Source organism: Panthera pardus, unplaced genomic scaffold (genome assembly GCF_024362965.1).
Source record: "Panthera pardus isolate Hobbes unplaced genomic scaffold, ASM2436296v1 HiC_scaffold_25, whole genome shotgun sequence".
Taxonomy (NCBI): domain Eukaryota; kingdom Metazoa; phylum Chordata; class Mammalia; order Carnivora; family Felidae; genus Panthera; species Panthera pardus.
In genome coordinates, this window is record NW_026526821.1 from 72,093,363 (window position 1) to 72,121,323 (window position 27,961).

The 27,961-nt window shown below is 34.4% G+C and overlaps 1 protein-coding gene across 2 annotated transcripts in view; it reads right to left on the bottom strand.

Moving 5' to 3' along the window:
- The window catches only part of PSME4 (proteasome activator subunit 4), a 98,846-nt gene that overhangs the window by 60,095 nt on the left and 10,790 nt on the right, over positions 1-27,961 (bottom strand). For both annotated transcript variants that reach the window (XM_019421276.2, XM_053890690.1), the window contains exons 2-8: positions 19,157-19,297; positions 18,401-18,517; positions 7,640-7,684; positions 5,464-5,613; positions 3,903-3,966; positions 3,299-3,373; positions 2,036-2,158 (exon numbers count right to left, since the gene is read on the bottom strand). In XM_019421276.2, coding sequence (XP_019276821.2) covers positions 2,036-2,158; positions 3,299-3,373; positions 3,903-3,966; positions 5,464-5,613; positions 7,640-7,684; positions 18,401-18,517; positions 19,157-19,297 — 715 coding nt within the window. The remainder of the gene's footprint in view (positions 1-2,035; positions 2,159-3,298; positions 3,374-3,902; positions 3,967-5,463; positions 5,614-7,639; positions 7,685-18,400; positions 18,518-19,156; positions 19,298-27,961) is intronic.

Below are 27,961 nucleotides of genomic sequence, written 5' to 3' on the forward strand. Positions count from 1 at the left end.
AACCAAATTAGGTAACTACAAAGACATCTTTCAATTTAGGGTATCAGCATATTTTACTCTTCTGCAGTGAAAAAACTTTTGTCAGTAAGAGAGTCTTAAAATAACCAAGAGTGCTAACATCAGGCATAAAAAGCATTCCTTAAATGATTTGAGAAGTGAATTTCTTATTGCAGGAAATGAAGATGTGAGATTTACATAAATGGATTCAAATATTTTATTATTACTCCTAAATGTTTCAAATGATTAAACCTGTGGTATGTGACCACATTTAAAAAAAAATTTTTTTAAATGTTTATTTATTTTGAGAGAGACAGAGAGAGACGGACAGACAGACAGAGTATGGGCAGGAAAGGGGCAGAGCGAGAGGGAGAGACAGATAATTCAAAGCAGGCTCCAGGCTCTGAGCTGTCAGCACAGAGCCCGACACAGGGCTCAAACCCACGAACTGTGAAATCATGACCTGAGCCAAAGTCGGAAGCTTAACCGACTGAACCACCCAGGTGCCCTTGACCACATTTTGACTCAAAGGAAAAATAGTTTTTCTCAATCTATTACCCAAACACACCAAACAACAACATGATCTGGGGGAAAAATGAGGAAAAAAGTTAGTATTCAATCTTATCAAGTTGAACAGCCCTGAGGAAAAAGAACTACAGCTTGGTCTTAAAACCTTCTCTCTCTCAAGATGATCTTTCAAGAAACAGCCTAGACCTAAGGTAGACTGTCCAGTTACATGAGGAACATGTCTTCCTGCTGAAATGAAATCCACGTTCATGTTCCCAATTTAGAGTAGGTCAACTACTAAAGAGACCATAATAATTCCATAGCAAAAAAAAAAAAAAAAAAAAAAAAAACCCAACAAAAATTTCAAAATCCTAGCATAATAATTAGCATTTTTTATTATATTCAATATTCATATATAACACAAAATAAAGACGTCAATGGGAAAAACTGTATGAGAAAGAAGAGCAACATGAACTAAAATAAGGTTGATACTAATCATGATATAATTCTGTCGCTCCTAAAAAAAAATTGCTGATATAACATAGTAAACATCCAGATGTTTTTGCTCATTTGGAGTATTAGAAAGAAAATAGGATTTTCCTATTTAATAATGAAATTGCAAAAACAGGAGGAGAATGAATTTCGTTTTTCAATTTTAATGTTCATTTATTTTTGAGAGAGAGCAAGCAAACAGGGATGGGGCAGAGAGAGAGAGGAGACAAAGAATCTGAAGCAGGCTCCAGGCTCTGAGCCATCAGCACAGAGCCTGACGCAGGACTCTATCCCTTGAGCTGTGAGATCATGACCTGAGCCAAAGTCAATGCTTAACTGACTGAGCCACCTAGATGCCCCTGAATTTCTCTTTTTAATCTAAAAATAAAATGTAAGAACTAAACTTCTCACAACCATCCTGCCTTATCCACAGAAAAAACAACAATGAAACAACATAACCTGGGGAAAATATCAAACACAAAATAATAATTTTAAAAAGAGAGAGCTGTAGAAGGAGAATGAATGACAATCCAGAAAATTATAGTATGAAATTGTTTTAATATTCTTATTTGGAAGAGGATACTGAAATCCAAGCATGTGGATATATTTTTACTTTCCTTCAAGGATGTCAGTAAAGTAATCCTCCATACTTCTCCCTTCACCAAGATTACTTTATTTAATTAGCTTTGTGTTCAGTGCCATCTTCAACACTGAATGCATTAGTACTGAGCATATGCAAAACCCCAGGTTCTAATCCCACATTTATCATTATCAACTTGACCTTTCATCTGTGAGATTGTTAGACATTCTGAATCTCTCAAAACTCTAAACCCTGACTCTATTTTTAGGATTCATTGGCTAGAGAGATTTATAAATGGTGTGTTATGACTACATTCTGGGTCTGAGAAACATTAGCTTACTACATCAGAAAATATCGAAGAATCAAATGACCAACTACGATACTAATACAGGCTTATGTGATTATACAGAATTTTTACATGGTTAACACAAAATTTAGAAGAACTAATGTGTTACAAACCATCATGGCGGTGATCCATATTACAGCATGTCCTATATCATACGCATTTGTTAAAAATCTTGGGACTAACACTTGACTGCTTCCCACTGGGAGGTTCAAGCTTCTCAGAATTCTCGTAAATATCTTTCAAAAGAAAAAAAGAATTAAGAATAAATATTTATAGGTATCAAGTAACTCCTTAAATAACTGAAGTGATATATATTAGTGTTGGTGCATGTATTCTCACTGGATCAGTTTTTAAGCAAAATTACATACTGTTTGGCAGTTTTATATACTGCTATATTCCATAAAAATTTCATAGAAGATCTACTTTTTAAAATGTTTTATTATTTTAAGTTTATTTATTTAAGTAATAGCTACACCCAACACAGAACTCAAACTCATGACCCTGAGGGTCAAGAGCTACATGCTCTAACAACTAAGCCAGCCAGGCACCCCTATTTGCTTTTTCTTAAATGACACTCAGGTCACAGGAGTATGAATCTGAAGCAGCTGTATCCATGAACCCATAAACAAACAAGTGAGATATAAATGCAAATACTTGTCTTCTAGTGAGTTATTTTCCCTTTCAAAATTCTAACACTGATTTGATTTTTTCCCCAAGAATTTGCATTTTAATCTTAATTGCATTTTAATAATTTATATTTAAAACCTGTCATTAGTAACAGATAGGGAGCCCAAAGGGAGAAGAAAATGACTTTTTCTCTTTAGTTTCTACTGGACAGCACAAGCAGAGGTAAACAGTAAGTTTAATGTTTGCTGCTCTGCCTCCCTGCTCTACAGTCAAGGTGTGGAACAGAATCACCTGTACACCCCGTGCAGGCCCTCTTGGATTTATGGCAGCTGAAACAAAACAGAAGCTGCAGTGTTAAGAACACTGCACCTAGAGACACTCTAGCTTTATTTGCTCGAGGAAAATGTGACGTAAAAAGTGGAGAACACTCTAGAATAGCAATCAAATACAATACCCAAAATTTGTTGGAAGGTATGAATTAAGACCCTGAATAATACACTTTGTACTTCCTAAATTACTCACTCTGAAACTTCTATTTCATGTCCTGCGTAGGCAAGACAAAAATCATACATTTCTGATACCTTAATATGAACCAATTAATTTTTGAAAATATATGGTCTATCCCGGAAAACTTTATGTTTTTACTAGTGGTCAAAAAAATTTTAGCAATAGCATACAAAACACACTTCTTAAAGACACAAAAAGTGCTATCAGTGCTATTGTATGTTGTATGTTCACATGTTAATTACCTTTGGTACATATGGATCCCAATCTATGTACCCTATATTATCTGTAGCCAATCGAGCAAAGAGATTTACTAGTTGCTGAAAGTAAAAAAAGAAAGACAATTAAGTAAGTACACTTGTTGTTATTAATAAGTGTCAGTCACACCCCTTATCCATTTGTTGTTCTCAGCTATTATCATTAACACAACTTAATACATGGTTTATGGCTCATTTTTTAAAAATCTCCAAATTTCAGTTTTGATTGTCACCATCTTAAATCAACTGTAGTTGAAATGCTTATTAAAAGGGAAATGACAAAGCATCATTCACAATGCAAACAGAAGACATTTTAATCTAATAAGCATAAAGAGAACATCCACATGTTTCTAACAACATGCCAGTGAAGGTACAAAAGCAGAGTCTTACATTTCATAATACATGCACATGCTTCTAGATATTGATAAAAACAAAATAAACAAGTGTCTGTTTCTGTTAGAAAACAGCGAACAGAATTTAAAAACAAACAAAAAATAATTACAACACTGCCAAGAGCCAATTCTAAGGAAGTGAAGTTACTTATCAAATGATCTGATATATACTGTCAGAAGGAAAAAAATAGGATACTCACCCCCTCCCACTGTGGGAGATTTTGCACTGAAACCCAAAGGCCAATTAATTCATCAAACCAAAGTCTGAAGAAGAAAAATGGTGTTATGAATAGCAAGTGATTTATAGAAAGTGGTTCAAAGCCAGGTATCCTTTGTATTTTTTTAATCTATTATTCTTACTGATAACTATACAACCTAGAAAAAATAATACTCAATGTACAAACTTAATGGAACAAATAACTATTTTTTCTGAATATTCCGCTTCCAATACACTTATGCCAGAAGAGTAATCTCATCAACCCCCTACTTCATTGTTAAATAATTACTGACCACCCCTATCTAACACTGTTTACAAGTGTCTCCTTCCTCCCTTTCTCCTTTAATATTTTCCTATTACTACCTATTCTTGCAACTCTCCCTTGCATTCTGTTTTTTAATAAGCCAATTAGTAATTATGCTATTAAGTACCACTATAATAAGTGTTCCCTAAAAGACTGAGTCACGAAGTGTTAGGTAGAACTAAATTATTGTGGGGGGAATTATCTCAGATTAAACAGAAGAGAATGTCAAGGCAAGAAAGTGCTGCAATATTATTCACCAATCTTTACAAAGGTCAAAGAAATGCTTTTAGAATTTCTGGATGAGAATTAACATTTCATCAATATACAGCTAAATACAAAATTTCTGATTTGAAAGAAATAAAAGATTTGGCATCTCACCATAGAAAATATGGGGGGGGGCTGGGGAGTAAGCATGAATCCACAACACAGTAATAATACCTATTTCCTTCCAGTCTTTTTTATACCTTTTCTTTTTTCCATAAAAGCACAGTCTAAATTTCTTCATTCTAGCACTTGTTTTATACCTATAGTCATCTAGAAAAAAAGTTCTCTTTTTTTTTTTAAAGTAGGCTTCATGCTCATCACAGAACATAGCGGGTCTTGAACTCATGACCCTTAGATCAAGACCTGAGCTGAGATCAAGAATTGGACGCTTAACTGAGCCACCCCAGAAAAAAAAAATTCTTAAAAGCAGTGCTAAGACTAGAACAAGTAAAGAAAAAAAATTATAGGAAAGGCCCAAGAAAAACTACAAGTGATGAATAAAACCAAGTTTTATAAAAACACTTTTCCTTTTCCTGAACTCCACACAATTTAACATTTTTATCACTGCTTATTTACTGATACTTTCTACTCCTTTTTGCATTTTTTATTCTTTCTCTCTTGCTTTCTTAAATTAAAGCCCACATCTTTCCTTTTTTGTTTTTTTAAGATTTTATTTTTAAGCTCTACCCCCAACATGGACTCAAACTCACAACCCTGAGATCAGTAATAGTCACGTGCTCTACCAACTGAGCCAGCCAGGAAAAGCCCTCATCTTATTTGTTTGACATACAAGCATTATTCTCTCTTCATTTACAATCTTATGTTTAATTGTTTCACCCTTCACACACTTCAAGTATAATCAACATAATGGCTGAATTAGTAAATTTTTGTTTACTTATAATTGCTTTACTGGTCTGTTTATACATCTCTATTTCTTGCTCTATTCTATAATTTGTTAAGATATGTATATACTTACTTAAAACCTTTATGATGAAGTTCTGGAGGAAGGGAGGTAGGAAGAAATATTTCAAAGTAAGTGATGGCCTTTTGCATTGTTACATCAAAAGGGCACATTAAAGGCCGCCATTCTTCTAGCATCTCAGCTGTGGCATCTGCTGGAAAGTATCTAATAAAAAAGAAGGTTTTCATTTACCTAATCAGTGCTTTAAAAAAACGTTCTACAACATCAACGTGTGACTGACAAAAAAAGGGGGAGGGGGGATGGATTTTATAAGGCATAGCGCACACACACTACAAATGTCAAGTTAACGTAAACACATTTTGCCACTCTAAATAACCTATAAATATAAACATACATGTTTCTTGCAGTTTTTCCCTTCCTGTGTGCTATGTAATAGCAACAAGAAAAAAATTTAGTCAGAAAATCCAGTCTATATATATGGATAATCAGTGACATGAGAAAGAGAACACCGGACAAACCATTTCCTTTCACTGTACCACAGAGCTCTCTTGTAATACAAGAGCAGGTTAGACTAGACGGTCTGGTCCTGCAGGTACTAATATTTTACAAGTCTAGGAAATGGGCAGGAGAGCCCTTGGAGTAGAGAAGATTCACAAAATTAAAATCTGACGTGTGCATTCATACACAAAACAAAGGTAAATGGAAAAAGAGGACCCATGTATAATTACTAAATATCCATTAAGGGATTTAAAATAACAACAACAAAAAAAGTATATGAGTAATTCGATTTGAGTATGGCCAAAAAAGTTAGGAAACCCTTTCAAATACACCTGTAGGTTTGCCCTACAAGTCACATTATTAATCCTATTATATCTTTTGTCCATCTGTATTAGAATCACACTTCATTCCTTTATGTGAAAAATAAAACTACACTTTAGTAATACTTCTTTGGGTTCATCAAGCATCTATGTGCCAGGTCACTGTGCTACAGGTTAGAACACACACACACACACACACACACGCACAAACACACACAAAATACATCCTGCCTTTAAAGATCTCATACACCAATTCTCCTTTCTAATCTTTCAGGGTCAACTGTTAGTTTAGTAATCCAACATAAAAGCTTGGGTGTTCTATGAATTACCTAAGAACTTAAAAACCACTAAGTACCCCAGTGATGACCAAGTATCCAGTTAGGAAACATAGACTAAGAGGTAAGTGCCTTGCTCAAAATGACACTGCTCATTGGTGGCTTATGACTCAGGTTAAATCTTAAGCCTCAATCTTAAAAGGGAGACTATATCTTAAAAATGCATTTGCCCAAGACTGAGTAGGATGGTAGGTCAGCAATAAATATCTGATTTATAAAATCATTTATAACTTTAACTCATAAGAATATGGCAAAATACGGATTTCTAGTCAAAAGAATTCACTGCATCCATACTTATCAGGATAAGCAGTCTAAGAACACCCTGATAAAAAACACTTCAAGTCCACAGACTTGGACTTTAGTTGATTAAAACTAAATTCAACCCATACTCATCTTTAAATATAAGAATATGGAATATTTCTGTATGTTCCACTGAAAGAGAACTTTAAAAAAATGTCTTTTACTTTAAAAAATACACAGAGGTGCCTGGGTGGCTCAGTTGGTTAAGTGTCCAACCTCGGCTCAGATCATGATCTCAGGGTTCGTGAGTTTGAGCCCACGTCGAGCTCTGTGCTGACAGCTCAGAGCCTGGAGCCTACCTCAGATTTTGTGTCTCCCTGTCTGTCCCTCCCCGACTTGCGCCCAGTCTCTTTCTCTCTCTCTCTCAAAAAATGGATAAAAAACATTAAAATTTTTAAAAATACTTAAAAAAATGTCTGAACACCTTTTCATTATTACTCACATTTTGATGCAATACCTACAATACGCATTTTGGAAAATATTTTTGATCTGAGTAATGATACTCTAGGAAAATCTTTCAAATAAAGACAATTATACATAAATTATGGCAATCTTACTTTATAATGGGGAACACCCACATCACTTAAAAACTTCTAAATTTATAAATGAAAGCTAAATAATTTAGTTCAAGAGTTGAAAATGATATGTTGTGCCCAGTGACTAACATCACAGTGTTAGAAACTATTTATACCTTCAATTTTCTCTTCAAAGCACACTAAGAATGGGAAAAAGCCCAAAGAAATAACAAGAGGTTTCATAAAATGAGAAGCTACTTACGGTCGGCAGCTTTTCACGAGTGTTTTGAGAACATTTTCTACAGAACTGGGGGGGAAGAAAGCCATTTGATAAATTAGGTTGCTGTATTTTAAGAATACATCTAATCCAATTAATAAATATCTCGAAGATATGTTCATACGTTTAAATATTATCTGTGTACGTGCAATAACTGCTCCTCTTTCATACAGACAGAACTATTAGGATTAAGTATCTAAACTCTGTAACCTACTCTTTCCTTTGCCCTCAGTTTGCTCATTCTCTGTTGTAAACTAAAGGGAAGAAAACTGGGAAAAGGACAAATCATTTTCAATCCTTACAAAGTAGGCAGCAATGACCGTACTTAACAACACATCAAGAAGTATGCTCAGCGGCTTAAAACTTCAAATACTAATTTTTATTTTAATTAAAGTGCTTTTACATGGAAACACAAGAAGCAGACAAAATCTGGTGTGCTCATATCAGCAACCGCCAGAAACTAGTTTTCTATAACCAAGTGGTGAGAATTCTATAACCCTACAAGGTTACTAACAATTATCGAAAATAGCAACAGCCATCTTTTTGACCAGCTACTTAAATATTTCTATATGGATTCATAAGAAATGTTTGTTTTAATGAAAAGGCCAATGTGTAGTCATTTAAACACACATGGACAGAATGGAATATTTAAATTAATTAGACTACTGTCAAAAGAGGTATAATGCAAATAAGCAAAACAAAGGGCACAAGGTAATTTTGGACTGGAATTATAAAATTAATGTGTGACTATTTACAGGATGAAGTGTACAAGTAAATAAAACAAGTCCCCAAACGTCAAAGAAAAAAATTATGGGGGGAAGGGGAAACTTTCAGGCAGTGCTTCCACCTGACATTTTCTCATTAAGCTTCTTGAAATTCTTAAGTCCAGAAGTCTATCCAACTTCTCTGAAAGCTTAAGAACTAATCTATAAAGAAATTCCAAGGGGTAACACAAACCAAACTCAGCACAAGTAATCAATTATACAACCAAGAGAGAAAACTATCATTTCATTACTAGAAGCTGTAGAAATCCTCTTTAGTTTCAAAACTACTCAGAAAAAAATTAACTGAAGAGGAAACCAGGCTACAACACGAGATCATTCTAAAATAAAAAGGAGGACCATATGGCGAGAAAGACATAGAACATTTTCTTTGAGTATTAGGGAAAGATTCTACCTTCTCTCACAAAAAAAACCCTAAGCAATTGAGAAACACAGAATTATTAGTTTAGAGAGTATCTAAGTTTGCCTGGTTAAAAAAAACAGGTAAACTCTCCAACTACATTTAAACTCCCAGAAGACCACGACTATGATTTTTATTTCCGGGCATTTCCAAAGTACTTATACCAAGGCTATGGTTCATATATATTTATGCATATTTATATTTATTATTTTACAATACTCAATGGACATTTTCTATCAGAGCAACAAAAAGCACAGATCTTTGGATCTTCTTTTAGTCTGGACTGAAGAACTCCATTTAGAAATAAATTATAGCCAAGGTTTAAAGAAACACCTACTTCCTAGTGCATCAACTCAAATGTAGATCTTAAAAAGATAATTCTAAAATGGTAAAGTGTCTGTCCAAGGAAATAAGCAGAAGATTTGTAATTCTACCAGTTCCTAAAGTTTGTGTTCATGTTAACTTTACATTTATTTTACTGTTTCTGTGGCAACTCATTTGAGAGTACAACACAGAAAACCTGTTATTTTCACTGGTAATTTTTCTATTCCACCAAACTTTCAAATAACATCAAAAATGATTCTCAAAAGCAAGTCATAAAAGCCTACATAGCTACCTGCTCTCTCCAGTTCCCTTCAGTCTTCAGAAGGAGGTTAATTATAATACTTGATAGCTGTCACTTCACTTCATTAGAGGAATAGGGTATGTGGGAATGTGCTTTAGTTTCTCTAAATAAAATCAATTTCAACCCCTCTTTATATATATAAGGCCTGTGCCAATGGATTCATGCTCTTTATCCAGAAAAGGGTACAATCTCTCTAACCTGTGATATCTGTATAGTGACCTTTTGTGATTCTTGTAATCTCTCAAGATGAAGGGAACAATGTTTCTGTTTAAAAATAAAATAAAAGGTTAAGGCTAGATGCTACTAGACTATATTTCACTAATTTTTAGAGGGAGTGAATAATCACTATGTACTTTCCCAAATGCTGGAGTTTATAATATTAAAGTGATTACAATTCAAAACACTTTTTTTTTTTTTTTTAATCAAAAGGGCTCTAACAGAAGGAATAAGCTTTGGATGAGTTTTCTCATAACCTATTTTCTCTTAGAAAAAGCATGCTAAGTTGAAAAGAAAGCCATAGTATACCATGCAATGGTTCACAACTTGCGCTTTAGAGTCAGACAGATCTAAATTTGATTACCAGTTCTGTCTCTTACTATCAGTTCAGTATTACAGCCACAGTTTTTCCAGCTATATAATAGTAATAATACCTACCACTCGGAAGGCTGTTATAAAAACTCAATGAGGTATTATAAAGAAGACAGTTATCTGGCCCAGAATTAAACACAAAAAGTATTAACTATAATTATTATTTCTTACTAGCCAAAACAAATTATATTTTCAATCTCCTTAAAAACTAAAATTTTGTGCTCATTTTGTTTTTACATTTACTCTACTGCCTCTTGAACAACTGTTAATTTATGATTTAGGAGACCACATCAAAATAGGAAATTCTTCCCCCAATTCCCACCCTATTTATTAGGGCAGAAAGTAAGGTTCTGGTCCCAGTTCTTGAGCTCTTATCCCAGTTTCAACCAATGACTGTATGAATTTTCCTCTATGGACCACAATTTCCTCACTCTTTATGATTATTTAGGACATTAATAAAGTTAAGTGCCAAATATGTAGCAGAGAAGCTTGAGGAAAGCCAAAAACCTTAGTTTCCAGTTACACTGGTTACTGAGATAGGGGACTTACATAAACCTAGCGGTTAAGGTTTCCTACCTCCTTGGCCTTACCTAATTATCAGAACAATATTCACTTTTAAACCAGAGAAATGTACAGCAAATGATATATTCAAGTTGAAAGTAGTGTGGAATGTCCATAGCCAGAGGTATTTTTAGCTTCACATGACAATTCTTGAACTAAAATTTAGCTTCAGAATTATCGTATTTGCTTTTTAATAAATGAACTGGGAAATTATAACACTGGCTTATTCTACACACCTCTGCCTTAACCTCCTTATAATTCAACCGTAATTGCCTATATATTTTCTTTCTTAAGAATGTACTTCCCTGGGGCACCTGAGTGGCTCAGTTGGTTGAGAGTCTGACTCTTGATTTTGGCTCAGGTCATAATCTTGAGGTTCATGGGATCGAGCCACATGTCTGACTCTGCACTGACAGCATGGAGACTGCTTGGGATCCTCTCTCCCTCACTCTCTGCTCCATCCCCACTCATGCACATGCCCTCTCTCCAAATAAATAAACTTAAAAAAAAAAAAAGAAGAATGTACTTCACTTAACCTAAAAAACTCAGTTTTACCTGCTTTCTCTAAATCTAAACAAATACAACCATCGTCAAACACTATTCATCTCACAGCTAATCTTTCAAAAATCTAATATTGCATAGTTTCATGAGTCAGTACTCATTTTTCACAGCCACTTCACACAAAATGAGGGCCAAGATAATACCATAAGAAAGGTATAAATACTTAAAGAAAGAAGTCTGCCTCATGGCTAGTACTAATAAATTGTAATAATCCTGACCACATAAGTAAAAAGAACATGCATAATTCCTGAAAGTGATGATAAGCCTAATCAGTGTGAACTAAATATTTTTAAATGCTTCTAAAGAAAAATCATTGTAACACAGATACAACTTTTGGGAACACACTACCAAAGTCATTAATAAAATAAAATCAACCATTTATTCTCTCATTTCCAAATAAAAGTAAAAATAGTATTTTTAAAAGAGCAAATAGAATATTCCTCAAATACCATGTTAATAAATCACTACATCTAGATGCCTGGGTGGCTCGGTGGGTTAAGCATCTGAGTTTTGATTTCGGCTCAGGTCATGATCTCACAGTTGTGGGATCAAGCCCCAAGCTGGGCTCCACACTGGGCATGGAGCCTGCCTAAGATTCTCTCTCTGCTCCTCCCCCACTCATGCACTCTGACTCAAATAAGTAAATGATCACTACATTTACCTTATTAATAATTACTGCTTATTAACAAAATAACCATAAACTATTTTAAATTTCAACAGGGCCTCAAAGAAATCGCTCTCATCATTTTATTATCACGTTAAATTCTGTAGCTAGAGATCATTCTTGAGCTGCAGATAATAACTTAAGTTTATAAATATAGCCACATGTGTCAAGAAACTTCCAGCAGAGTAAGAACATGTCATTTCCATGTGTTGAAGGGGGAACAGAGGATTTAGCTGTATCTTGGGGATAAGAGCACCAAATCAAACAGTCCTTTGTCAGATTAATTGAGAAACAAAAGCCATCAAGAACAAGCACCAAAAAGGGAAATAATCAAGTTTCTTCAGAAGCAGATTAATATGAAAAATGAAAATATTTCGGGATGCCTAGGTGGCTCAGTCAGTTGAGCATCTGACTCTTGATTTCAGCTCAGGTCATGATCTCACAGTTCATGAGATCCAGCCCCTCTGGGATCTGTGCTGATAGCTCAGAGAGCCTGCTTGGGATTCTCTCTCTTCCTCTCTTTCTGCTCTTCCCCCTTCCCCCTGCCTCCATGCACTCTCTTTCTCTCTCAAATAAACTTTAAAAAACATACTAAAAAAAAAAAGAAATGTTTAATACTCTACGATCCCCTTAGAGAATGATCTATATGAAAGAAAAATAGATCTTAAAAATATATTTTAAAAAAAGTAAATGAGTTATCTAGGCCCAAACTGCTCATGATGCAAATATGTAAGCCTTTTAACACCGAACAACTCACAAAAATCAAACTGATGGTGACAAGACTAAACAAATTTACACACATTTATCTACTCAAATATGAATTGTCTGTGCCCATTTGTAAAAGCTGATTTATGCATAATTCCTCCATACCTTGTTAGCAGCAACAGCCTTTATTAGTAACTTGCAAGATGCTACCCCAATTAAGTGGGGGAGACACTATTTTATAAAATAAAACTAGGCTCCTAAGGTTCAAATGCTTCTTTTGTAATATAATCATTAAGTGATTCTTACATTACTATTATCAAGTTCAAACTACCTAATTCCTTTCCAATTTTGATTTATCAAATAACAAAATCCTACAATTTGTTTCTCCAGTAGAAATGAGAAACAGAGAAGAATGAAAATGGTCTCTTGCCCCTGAAGCATAAAGTCAGAACAACAGAAGGAATAAAGGGAGAGTCAAAGAGAAGAGGGAGAAAGATAAGGGAAAAGGGGAAGGGAAAGAAGAAAGCTGAATAATCCTTGCTCCAAAAAATAGAACCCGCTTTTAAAATCCTATTGACATGCATGGCACCCTTAGCAGTAGTTTCAATAAAGAAAAACACATAAGGCACATGAGTTTAAGACTTGAAAGACAGTTAACAAATGAAGCAACCTTTCACTTTTGATTATAAAAATAGTATTCTAAAAATAGTATGAACACATGCAGTCAGCTGACAAAACTGTTTCAAAATGAGTCAGAATACAGCTAAGATGAAAATACTCAAAGCAAAAATACCAATTCCAAAAGCATGCCATATTAAAGGGTTTTCAGGGGTTTTCTGAAATAAAATGTTTGTGAAGTCATAACATTATCCCTGGACTATAAACACTTGCTATACTAGTACACTGAACAGAAGCTTAATTAAAAAAACGAAATTTTAAAATGTTTTAAATGATTCCCTATTAGAAATCCAGAGGATATAGAACAGCTCTAAGAAGCAGAAACTAAAAAGTAGTGCTGTATAGCTCTCCAACTGGTTTCTCTAATATTTCTGCTTAAGAACTAAGACTACTAGATTTCTGATTTTAAGATTAAGGCAAATGTGATGAACAAAGTCCAAGAACCAAAGAGGTTGATAATCCTTCAAAGGTGAGGTTTTATAACTATATAGGTATATAGGTATTCCTTTCAAAAGGTGGTAAATATCTGATGGTAACAGTAAAAAGATTATAGAAAGTTGGAGAAAGTGAATAAAGAATTATAGTCCTGAAAAGTGTTTTAAGTACAATTCCTTCTACTTTTTTTTACAGAGACATTAGGTTTCTAATTTTGTCCTACAGTTGCCTCTCACCAAGCAAAATCCCCCTCAAAAGTGGTGCCAGATCCTTAGTATTCTTGTGATCCCTTTAAATTGGAACAACACATTACCATTTTTAAAAAGTGTCTGCATCACAGAGCTGCACTTCACAATGTGTACTCCAGGGGCGCCTGGGTGACTCAGTCGGTTGAGTGTCTGACTTCAGCTTGGGTCATGATCTCACAGTCCGTGGGCTCGAGGTCCGCATTGGGCTCTGTGCTGACAGCTCAGAGCCTGGAGCCTGCTTCAGATTCTGTGTCTCCCCCTCTCTCTGCCCACCTCCTACTCCCGCTATGTCTCTCTCTTTCAAAAATAAAAACACATCGGGGGGAAAACAAAAAACAAAAAAAGAAAGCACAATATGTACTCCATTCAATGGCACACACAGCCCCTGGGTGTGAGCAATCCAAACCACAGAACAAATATGGTTCATCTTCCAGGGGCATCAATTTTAGTCAAGATATAGATTGGAGGAATTTTTACTTATGAAAATACTACTTTTTAAAAATGATTCTAATTTTATGTAATCTCTACACCCAACATGGGGTTCAGACTCACAACCCCGAGACCAAGAGTCACATGTTCTACTGACTGAGCCAGCCAGGTGCCCCTGAAAACATTATTTATAAGCCTAATACCAATATCAATGTTTAAAATAACATGTGAAATTTCCAAGAAATTTCTCACACTAGACCACTTTAAGAGACACCTCAAAGCCTCAAGGGAAGAGGAGGTATTAAGTGGACAGTTTGAAAAGTACTGGTCCAGGAAAAAAAACACTGGTTTGGAAACTAAAAAACCGGGATTTTTTTTTTTTTTTAGTTTATTTATTTATTTTGAGAGAGAGTGAGCCAGAGAGAGCAGGGGAGGGATAGAGAGAAAGGGCAGAGAGACTCCTAAGCAGGCTAAGCGCTGTCAGCACAGAACCCGATGTGGGACTTCATCTCACAAACCCTGAAATCATGACCTGAGTCGAGATCAAGCATTGGACACGTAACCAACTGAGCCACCCAGTTAAAAAAAGTAAACTGTAAAGTAAAAAGTAAACTGTTTTTAACCATTAATTATTTTTTGTAAAGTTTTAACAGACACTGAATCTTCTAGGAATATAATAAACATATAAATTGAAGTAAGTATTTTGATTTCTTGAAAACTTTACCTAGGGTTATTCATTACTCCCCGCCCTCTCCCCCCAAAAATCACACTATCTTAGCAATTCCAACCGCAACACTCGATCTGCCAATGCTATACGCATGAAGAGTGAAATATGCAACTAAGATTGAAGACTATTTTAACAGTTTAGAACCAACTGTCATTACATTGGCAATTAGCAGATATAAAACATGGCATCACAGAATTTCATTAGTAATTTTGCTGTTAAAAAGCTTCATATTATCTCTCAAAAAGAAATAAACACTTTAAATGCTTATGTTATTGTCATCCTTTTTGGTATGGCACATAAAGCAATTTATGTTGCAAAAATTATATACTGACATTATTTATTAATTTACTTTAGCACTGCTTGTTAGTTTTCAATCTTACTGATACTGTCACTGGAAGCCCACTGCACAAATTCTCTATAGCTTATCAATATTTCTTTTCCAAATTCATCCTTTGCCTCTATTTCTTTCAAATGTAATAATGTTCAAGAATAATGTTTTGTGATACCAAATAAGTACACTATTCCATATCATTACATAAAGAATTATTGTGACACTATATAATAAGGCCAGCTTATCTGTAAGAATATCATACTTTCTTTTTCCCCAGCTCAGTACTCTGAAATTAAAGCTACTTCTCTCTTGTCATATTTAAGTAAGTCCTATTTGTTATTCTTTATCCTAGTGCTAGTTTTTACTTTAATGTCCATTCATAATGCTGCTTTTATTCTCTTGTACTTCTTATACAAAACGTTTTGATGTTCTTGCTTTTAAATTCAAACTTACTCATTATAAGTAGGTGCAAAATCTCACTACTATATTGTGTCTTTTCATGTAATATTGCATGCATATTCAAAACACATATTGTTTTATAATAAACTACCTTCCCATTATGGGAATCATTTTATGGTTAACAAATTATTTATATTGATTTTTGTCATTGAGTACAGATAAAGAGTATAGGTAAGTCATATTACTTATGAATTTCATTTTAGAATAGTTAACTACAGAACACAAAAGTGGATGCTGCCTGCTTTAAACCAAGCAAAGATTTCAACAAATACATGATGTTTCTTTAAAAGACCAAGAATACTCATGGTGAAACTTCTTTTTTTAAGTTTATTTATTTATTTTGAGAGAGAGTGCACGCAAACAGAGGAGGGCAGAAAGAGGAAGAAAGAGTGAGTCCCAAGCAGGCTCCACATTATCAGCACAGAGCACGATGCAGGGCTTGAACTCACAAACCGTGAGGTCGTGACCTGAGCCAAAACCAAGAGTTGGGTGCTTAAACGACTGAGCCACCCATACAGCCCTCATGGTGAAACTTTTAAGGAAGAAGGTTTCCATGAGAGCAAAGATGATGGGAAGATTCAGGAAAAGATTCATGGTAATAATAACTACAGTATCAAGATGCAGGGGAGGAACTATAAGCACTGACTGATACTAAGTGTGATAAGTTCTGACAAAACTTCCAGGAAAGCAAGCCATAGATAAGTATTAGCGACCACACAAGACTTAAAAGGAAGCAGCTGTCTTTGAAAAGGTACACCTCAGGGCAGGAAGTACTTACTGCAGGAAGGACTTACTGAAGAATTTTTTTTTTTTTTTAATGTTTATTTATTTTTGTGAGAAAGAGCACAAGCAGGGGAGAGGCAGAGAGAGAGAAAGAAGGAGACACAATCTGAAGCAAGCTCCAGGCTCCAAGCTGTCAGCACAGAGCCGGATGCAGGGCTTGAATCCACAAACCATGACATTATGACCTGAGCCAAAGTTGGATGCTTAACTGAGTCACCCAGGAGCCAGAAGAAAGAATTACTGAAGAAATAAATAGCCTTCTCTCCTCTATCATTTACCAAAGATTTTTCTGAGGCAGCCGAACAATCAGCCTGAAAATTTTCAAAAAGATAACTGATTTTGAACATCATTTAAAGTTCCCTGAAATTGCTGATTCTAGTGAAAGCCTAAATGGCCTCTTATTTTAAGAAGACCCAGTCAATCTAGTCCGTGCCATATTTCCTCCAGCAGAAATACTCAAAAGGAACCTTTATAATAAAGCTTTTATGCTAAATTTTGGGTTTTCATAATAAATATTTATAAAAATATATTTGAATGATGTACCACTTAATTTCATGGTGAATTGTGTTCATTTTATGGTTGAAATGGGTTTCCTTGTTTTAACCCATGAAATCTTTAGGAAAGAAATGATTTCTTACCACTCTGTTTGTGACCACCGTCCAAAAACCAATTAGGGCCTAAGTTCAGGATCACCTATAGTCATTTTTCAAAACTTCTTTTCATTTACATCATTTTGCTATTTATTTATGACCTGAAAATCTTTTAAAATCTACCATCTGTGGTCATTTTTCAGAAAATTCTATGTAAGGGTGTAACAAAGACTGCTGAGTGGTGAAGCTGAGTGGTGGATTAAATGAACTGAAAGGGGGAGACTATAAGAAGTCATGAAATAATTAAAACATGCCTAGAATTGAGAGAAACAACAGAAACAAATCTTTAAAGGCTTAATTTATAAAAAAGAAAGAGGAAAATAATACAAGTGTATAAAATGGTGTTCTTCCGGAAATGAGTACATATGTGTATGACAAACAGTAGAGAAAAAATAAATTGAAGAAAACTGTAGAAATTTTCCTAAAAAATAAACCTCAATCACAAATAGTTTGAGTACTTTAAGCCAAACATGATAAGACTGAGAAAAGAGCTAGATCAAATCTAAAATCACTATTAATTAACCAAAAAGGACAGATCATCATATTGTACTCCATAAATTCAGAATAAAATACAGAACACACCAAAATTAGAGATCTGGAAGAGCTAGGAGGCATGTACAAGAAGGCAGAATTAGTCAGAGGTTCATAATCCTAGTATGTCTAAATCAAGAAGTCGTGCATCCGAATAGCTTACATTCACGAACAGTCACTGAAACTAATGGTTCTCTAATTGTGATGTGGGTGTCTCCTGGAATATGCCAACCTCCTCTTCTCAAGGCATTTGTTTTATTTGCAGTATTAAAATACATGTGGATATATAATAAAGAATACCAAATGTGTATTATTTTCAATGACAAAATTCAAGATTTCAAACAAAAATCTGTTTTCTTTGCTCAGCATGGTAATATTAGTGATCAGATATCCTGGTGGGAAATTCATAACTGCAACTTCAGATATAGTTTAAAGAAGGCAATAAATTGTTTTAGGAGTTAAGTTTCATAGTAATGAGCACATTGAAATGTGTATTTGCTTATCTCAAATAACCCAATTATTTATCAATTATGACCAAATCCTAAAAGGCCCAAGTGCTCCCAAAGAAGTACTTGAAGGAAATACTTACTTAGGAAACCAATTTAATCCCAGGTGCTCTGTCTTGGAATATAATATTCTTTCCACCATGTCATAAAGTGGTCTCCAAGGTAACTCCAAATCATCTCTTGAAAGAAGTTCCTTTTTCCTAATTAAAAAAAAAAAAAAAAAGTAAACATATATGCATATATTCACGTGCAGTTGTTTGTATATTACCGCTACCACACAAGGACAGTCGTTAAATGTTGCTGTCATCCTGGTGGGCCTTGCTTTTCCCCATCCATGGCAACTCATTGGTAGAACGCAGCAGTAGGAAGAACAATGCACCAGATTCTTACTGCTGCTCACATCTCAAAGAGCACCAGGTAAAAAGGGGCATTTACATTTGTGCCACCATTATTGCCAATGAATTTCTTATTTTTCCATGTCATTGATGGAGTACTTAATGTTTCCAGCATTGTTCTGGGTTTCCAGGAATAAGAAAAGAATAAATGATCCATGTCTTCTCAAGGATCTTACAACATATATAAGAGAACTAGTTTAAACAAACATCAGGTAACATATAGTTCAGTGTCTGTTACAAAACAGAAGGCTTCATCGAGGAGATGGAATTTTAATTAATTAACACATATAGCTTAAACTTATGATAGAGTTTTCTGCAATCTTTTTGTTAACTGGAAATTTGGGACTTGGGTCTTCTTACCAAAGAACACTTAGCTCTCATTCCCTAAAACCTTGAAGAAACAAACCAAAAAATGTTAGCAGAAACCATAGGAAATTTACTTACTTTAACAAGTTGATCAAGAGACGGGCAAATCCCTGCATCATGCTGATTTCCAGTTTTGGAATTGATACCAGCTCATACAATAACTTGATAAAAAGAACATGATCTTCTTTGCTAAATTTTCTCCCATAAAGTCGAATATATCTGCAAAAAAAAAAAAAAAAAAAATCAATACAGCCTTCAAAAATAAGTGTGGTGACACATCCATATTCACAGTAGCATTTTTCATAATAGTCAAAGTGTAGAAACAATGTAAATGTCCACTGATGGATGAATAAATAAGGATAATGTGGAATACACACGCGTACACACACAATGGATTATAAAGCCTTTTAAAAAGAGATTTCTGTCATATGCTACAACATGGAGGAACCTTGAGGACATTATGCTAAGTAAAATTAGCCAATCATAAAAGACAAACACTGCATGATTCCACATATATGCAGTATCTAAAACAATGAAACTCACTGAAACAAACAGAATGGTAGTTGCCAGGAACAAGTGGAGGTGGGGCACACAGGGAAATGGAGTTATTCAGTGGGTACAGGAGACATGATGAAAAAGTTCTGGAGATCCGTTGTACAACAACATACATATAGTTAATGATACTGTACTATATACTTAAAAACTGTTAAGAGGATAAAATTATCTCTTTTTGCCACAATAAAGAAAATATGTGGGGCACCTGGGTGGCTCAGCCAGTTAAACGTTCGACTTTGGCTCAGTTCATGATCTCATAGTTTGTGGGTTCAAGCCCTGTGTTGGGCTCTGTGCTGACAGTGCAGACCTGTTTGGGATTCTCTCTTTCCCTCTCTATGCCCCTCCTTGACTCAGGCTTTCTCTCGCTCTCAAAATAAATAAACTTAAAAAAAAAAAAAAAAAAATATATATATATATATATATAGTGATACCTTAATTTCAAATGTCCTTGATGTTAAGCATTTTATACTTACTGTTATGTAGGAAGAATTATTCTGTATTTAATTAAGAGACTACCCAATAATAATTAACAAAAGGCTTATAATGATGACTGAATTCTCATCAACATTCAATGACCAATTAAAAACACTACTGTCTTATTGTTGTTTGTTCTTAACTGGCCTGTGGTCATAAGTAACCTTGAAAGGAGTTTCTCTCTCCCCTTCCCTTTATTAAGCAAGGGCACATTCAAGAGAATCATCAGCTTATAACTCCTAAAAGTATTTAAAAACAGCATATCACAATATAAAAAATAGAACAAGAGAGTACAGATAATAGAAGTTTACTGTTTAACCACAGAATCTTTGAAGAATACATAATAGTTTGCTTAGAATCCTGTAACAAAACAGCAAGTTACATAACTTACACTATGTGTTCCTGAGTTAACTCATAATTATAATAAAATTAAGTTACTACCCAAAATAATACAGTATTTTACCTCAAAGTTACACATTTTCAGTACTTTTAACTTTAGGGAACCAAGGCCATCAAAAGCATCAACTACAAGCAAATTTAAGGAAAAAACATCCCCAAAAGCAAGGATGACTACAGAATATTTTAGGGATGCCTAAGTAACAAAAACTTAAGTAATCAAAAACTTACTTAGAACAAATGACTGGACAGTTAAAAATCATAAAATCCTTTGAGGAAGACCACTTTACAGACAAATATATAAATGAACAGAAAACATGACATTAATACTCCTTATATGATCTCTAGCACTTCTCTGATAGCTAAGATCAAATTGAATTTACACTTAACTTCTAAAATTAGGATATCTAGGGAAGGAAAAATAAGATAAAAACAGGGAGGAAAACCATAATAGACTCTTAAATACAGAAAACTAGGGTTGCTGGAGGGAAGGGGAGTGGGTTGATGGCCTAAATGGATGATAGGTACTAAGGAGGGAACTTGTTGGGATGAGCACTGAGTGTTATATGTAAGTGATGAATCACTAAATTCTATTCCTGAAATCATTATTATGCTTTATGTCAACTAACTTGGATTTAAATAAAATTTAATATATAAAATAAAATAAAATAAAATAAAATAAAATAAAATAAAATAAAATATCTAACTGCTTTTCTCTCCCAGAAATTCCTCAAAATTCTTGGTCCACTAAAAACACACTTTTTCATTTTCTCAGACTATTGTGTATTTATTTATTCATTCAGCTCTTTTCTGTTGTTTCAAGGTATAATCCCGTGATTTCACCTTAGTACTCTGTTGATCAGATAGTAGTATGGGATGCAGAGCAATGAGACCTGAGATACTGTTTTGCCTCTACCAGTAATTACTGTGCAAGTTTCTTAACCACACTGGACTGGTAAACAGATTAGTAAAGGCAATATCTAAAAACCCTAAGCCTGGGGCTACCTGAAATACTTCAAAGCTGAATAAACATGGTATAACCTCCTGCAGCCTCCCTCAATGTCACTTTAAATTTTGGAATGAAAGGTAGAATCAATTAAATGCTACTTTCAAACGAAAGCTATATTCCTAAATATATTCCTAAAGCAGCACACACAGAAGAGTTCAAAGACGTCCCTTGCTTTCAGTGGCTACTTCAGGTCTGGCCAGGACGCTAGATACCTCTGAGGTCCTGCATTCACTCTCCTCTGAGGCTAGGATACTTCTGTGGAAAAATTGGGAAATACTGCCCTAAGTCACTGAAAGAAGTTAGCTACAGCCCACTGCATTTACCGCAGTAGAAAGACAACTATGTGCTTATTAACATTAGGAACGTAAAATTCAGAGCCCCAAATTTAATATGCTGAAAAGAGACAGGGGGATTCCTAGAGGAGGTAGAACTGCTGACAAAACGAGAGATGTTAGGGGGATTACTCAGAAAGAAACCTTTTATTTTCCCTGTCAACCAGGAAATAGTTCTTGTCAGCCAGAAAATGGTTCTTGTCTCAGCATTTTTCAAAATGCAGTCCAAGAAAATTTCTTCTGAAGAACACAAGAAGTACTACATGAAAATTAATAACTGGTATTCATTAAAATTGAGAAATTCTATTCACAATAAAACACTATTAAAAGTGAAAAGCCCAATGAAATATTTGGAATACATACATCTGACAAAGTATTCATATCCAAATTACATAAGAACTCCTTCAAATCAGTAAGAAAAAGACACAACCCAATAAAAAAGGCAGAAGACTCGGGTAGGCGCTTCTCAGAAGACAACATCCAGACGACTAATAAGCAAATGTAAAGGTACTCAACACCCTTACTCCTCAGTAAAAGCAAATTAAAACCACAGTAAGGTACCACTACACCCACCAGACTGGCTAAAATTAAAAAGCCTAATAATATCTGGTTTGGGTGAGAATGTGGAACAACCAGACCTTTCATATGTTACTGGTGGGTGTATAAAATGGTACAGCCACCCCCAAAAAATTGCCTGACATTACTTAGTTTTCTTACACATTAGATTGTTTAAAATGTATACTCCTGACTTCCATCTTAAATCTAGTCCATTAAATATACAGGAGTGTGAAATGCAATAAAACTGTAAGAAAAAAAGAAAAAAAAAAGGAAAGGAAATTTAGTTGGTTTTTCTGTGTATTTATGTTCAAAAATCCTACTTTAGACCATATTAAGAGATGGTCTATTCTTTTTCCAATTAATTTTCACATTAAATTTTAGAACTAAAAATTACTATTAGATGTCTCAAAATAGTTGAAAACCTTGGTAACAGTCAAGATTGATCTTTTGAACAGAATATTTTTTAAACTATCCAGAATATACAGATGACAAGTCATTATGTTCCACCCTCTCACGGGGGGTGGGGGGGGGGGGACGGACAGTTAAAGATAATACAAAAGTACTTCAAATTTTTTTTTTTTTTTTTTTTTTTTAGAGAGAGAGAATGTGTAAGCAGGGGAGAGGGGTGGGGGCAGAGGAAGAATCTTAAGCAGGCACCATGCTCAGCACAGAGCCTGACACAGCGCTCAATCCCAGGACCCTGGGATTGTGACCTAAGCCAAAATCAAGAGTCAGCTGCTCAACGGACTAAGCTACTCAGGTACCCCACAAACACATTTTTTAACTGCTTCCTCCTCACAATCTTATAGTGTATTAATCAAATGCTTTAACTTTTAATCTTGAGTAAAGAAAGACAGCAGCATACCAGGAAGAGTAATTAATAAGATGTTCAATACTATCAAAGTTTTTTTCTACTATACATCCTGAAGATAGTATAAATATAAAATTATACATTATTGAAATGAACTAAGATTCAGAGGTTGCTAGAAGCTAAAAATACTCATTTTCAATACAAGTTTTGTCATTCACTAGTTATTTTTCTTCAAGGCAATCACTGGGTTTCTAAGGTTCTAACTACATCTACCTATCAAGTGAAATTAACATCATTTCAGAGCAACATTAAGACTACTTGTAATTATAGGGACATCTGGGTGGCTCAGTTGGTTAAGCTCAGTTGGTTAAGACCTGATCAGCTCAGGTCATGATATCACAGCTCATGAGTTTGAGCCCTGCATCAGGCTCTGTGCTGACAGCTCAGAGCCTGGAGCCTGCATTGGATTCTGTGTCTCCCTCTCTCTCTGTCCCTCCCCTCCTTGTGCTCTGTTTCTCTCTCTCTCTCAAAAATAAATGTTAAAAAAGTTTTTTTTAAAAAGACTATTTGTAATTATAAAACACGTGAGACATTCAGCAATAACATTTAACCTTAAATAAATGCTTTATTTCAGGTAGTCCTCCTCAAAAGGCAAAAAATGGAATTTTAACTTTAAAATTTAAAGGCCAGAGTTTAACTAGGTTCCTTTAGAACACTTAAAAGTATTTATGGATGACTTTTTAAAAATCCTACATCTAGCAATATATCCTAAGTAAAAATCCAGAATATCATAGTCAAAATACCAAAGTTTTTCTACGTACACCTGCAATAATCTTCCTGGAAAAAAACCCCAAAAACTGGAAATCCAACATAAGAGAACAGTTTGTTAAATTTAGTGGATGTGAAATGAAATGTCATATAAAAAAAGCAGGATACAAAATACATATGAATACAACTAAATAAAAACATATAATCATACGTTAAGATGAAAAGATAAACACTATAACATGTTACCTCTGAGTGGTACAACTGAGTGTTTTTCATGCTCTCCTATATACCTTTGTTTATTCAAATTTTATAAAATAAAAAGGCATTATTTTTATAATTAACATGTCAAAACATTTCATATCAAATTTCTGTTATAAAATACAATGTTTAAAATCAGGCAATCAATATTTCTGCATTTCTACATTTCTCTTAATAAAAACAGCCCTCTTATCAAAGACTTAATATTAAAGTCCTACTGAAAATTTTTTTTAATGTTTGTTTATTTTTGAGAGAGACAAAGTATGAGCTGGGGAGGGGCAGCGAGAGAGGGAGACAAAGAATCAGAAGCAGGCTCCAGGCTCTGAGCTGTCAGCATAGATGCGGGACTGGAACTCAAATGGTGCAATCATGACCTGAGGCGAAGTCGGATGCCTAACCCAGGTGCCCCTTAAAGCCTTATCTAAAAGAGAACACGAGTCAAATTGTACAGTTCTCAATAGCCAAAAAATGACACCAGAGAGCATGAATCAGGATAATTAACTACCATGAATGTTTAAATATAATGTTACTAAAAATATAGATACAAACAAAAGAAAACTCAGAGCATTTGAAGAATGCTAGGGAACAAAATCATTATCTTAAAAGCTGGTAAATAAAGAGAACCAATGTCATATTTATCCTGGTTCCTATAGGAATTGCACCGCAGGGTAAACAATAGTTCAGGAGGAAAAGTTCTTTTGAGAAATTCAGCTAATAAGCATTTTGCATTCTCTAAAGAATGTAGGATGGTTACTAACATCACAAAAAGAAAACCAGGGATTATGCATCTTCTGAAAAAAGTATACAATACACCCTACTACCTAGTCTTGAAGAGGAAAATAAAACTTTAAGTGCTGAAGAGCAGCAACAAAATCAATGACTGGATGTCTTTAACATTTCAATCAGACTTTGAATGTAATTAAAATCATGTAATTAATACAGCTGACTTTTAAAGACAAATAAGAATTGTGAGATTACAGAAACTGTGCCCTCTTTTCCCTCTCTGTGGAACACTTATAGAACTGGTCATAAACTAGGCCACAAAGAAAAACTCACTTAATTCTAATATGGACATTATTCTGGCCAAATAGTCTGATTATAATAAAATATAAATTAGAAAATACTAGCAAAGTGTTTGAAACCAAATTACTTAAAAATACACAGTCTTAAAGGTTAATATCAGACTTGAGGCATGCCCCCTCTAAGAGGCGCTTCCTTTAAAAGCAAAAAACTTTTTTTTTCTTTTTGCAAAAAACCACCTTTAAAAGTCTAAAACATTTAAAACCAGACAGATTCAGGGCAATAATGACTATTCTTACTATTATTATTTAGCATTATTCTGAATGTAGAGATTAAAAAAGTAACCTAGGAAACACAAATAGGGGCAACTGTTTCAGGAACAGAAGATGATGTTGTCAATACTAGGATTTTCCCCAAGACATCCAAAACTAGCAACAAAAAACTACTTTTACACTACATAAGAAAATACACAGAATATGTCTTTTGAAATCAGTAGCCTTCCTGTATGGCACCCAGATTAAAAATAATGATGAATGAAGGAAAACTGTTCCATTCTCATAATATCAACGAAAAGATTCATTAGAAATTTCTCTAAAAGAAATGTGCAAGAAGTACATTCTAAAACAATAAAACTGTACTAAAATGTAAAATATCTGAATAAATGGTGAGACATAAGAATTTTCTAAACTATGTCTTAATACCCGACAGCGAGGACTAACTGACAAGTATTTTAAAGCAAATAAAATAAGCATGACCAATGAAATACCTGAAACATTCTTCCCTCTAACCAGAAAACAAAATAATACAAAAAAACCCAACCTCCCTCCCCACTTTACTATCTTCTGTTCCTAAGACAGCATCAAATTGAAAAAATAAAAAATAAAAAAGGCAAAATTTGCAGAGAACACTAGAGGATCAGGAATTTATTACTCTGACTTTATTCCAGGACTAAGTCTTTCATTATTATGTATAATATTAAAAATGCAGATATAGCTTCTCATTGGTAGGAACAGTGAGTGAACAGAAAAAATAAAGCGTTTTCTCAGAAATCCACCTCTCCTTCTCTTTTCACTCAACTACCCATGTATTCAAAAAGCATTTCTAGAGCAAAAGACATACACAGGACAAGAATATGATTCATATACTTTGTTCCTTTACACTATGAACTCACAATCAGATGTGAGGAAACACATACTGGAAAACTAAACAGAAGGGGGGGATAAATGAAGTAGTATTAGAGTTTTGTGATTTTTTTTTTTTAAGCCAATGTTTCATCACATGTAAGTGACCACGGATGTGAATCTTCAAAGATTAGAAAGCTGTCATCACTGTAAATAAGCAACCCAAGGTCAAGAAAATCTGAGCATTTGGGGAAAGAGGCAGGAAGAGGCACAGGAGATGGCTCTAGGGAGAGGAACAGAGCCAAGAACAGCATACTGTGGCAAAAAGACACAACCAAGAGAATGTTCCTTATTCTCCCATTTCACTTCCAGAGAGGTCAAGCTGAGGATCAAGAAAAGGGATACACTATCAGAAACAAACAACAATAAAGGATATCAATTCCAAGTGTCTGCTGATAAGGAAGAAAGGCAAATTAGGTGTTATCTAAAGTAGAGAACACCCTACATTTCCATGCTCTAGATTGCTTTGCAACTCCCAACATTATTATCTACTCTGAATAGACAGAATAGTTACTGATTTCAACACAGTAGCCAAGCCAGCAGGCGCAGCATGATTTTACAAGTTTGCAGAGAATTCAAACTGCTCCAGGTCAGTCCCTAGGGCAAGTCATTTAATTCCTGTATTAGTAAAACCTGGATTTCCTCACAAGGCTATGGTGATAGGTAATTGATTAATGTACAAGGAAGTCATTCTGACTTAACTGATCTACAATGGGGACCCAGGTACCAGTTGTTCTTACGTTTCCCAGACATTTTACTACATTTGAGAACCACTCACTGCACCTTAGCAGACTGACTGGAGCACAATGTATGGTTTAAAATATATTTAAATCATTAAAAACATAATACTAAAATAATCTGTTTCAATTAATGAGGCTACATACATCTTAGGATATTTGTTTACTACATAATTATTTGTTCATATTCAAAGGATAGCCTGTCTATCCTTTAAGACTTCTTTTCATGAAGTGCTCCTTCATTCCCAACCAAAAGTGCTATCTCTGTTCTCTGTCCCTTAATAGCTTGTACCAAACCTATTTTCCACATTTTACTTCTTAGAGTAGTTATATATGTGTTTCTTTATTCATTATTGTATTTCTGGCTCCTATACATATATCATATATAACCTTCGACTCTAACCAAAGAATGAAACAAGACAGACATTCTGAAAAACATTTCTTTGACTCAAGATATGAATATATCTTGAGAAATATACTGGCTTATGTAACTAAAAACAGCTCACTAGAGCTAATCTATTTTTGAAAAGAAAAAATACACTTCAAACAATAAATATTTTACCTAATTAAACAAAATGGCTTTAAAACATTGAGTAGGTTTCCAAAACACACTAAAAAACAGGCCTATTATCTTTACCAAGTATAGTACTTCTGATGGATGGAAGGTTTTAAATGGACAAGAAAAGCTGAAGTATACACTTCTCTTTATCCCCATCTATACGCCAGGCTAAACAATAGTCACTGAAGTTTCAGCAGATTGTATTTCGCAGTTATATTCTTTATG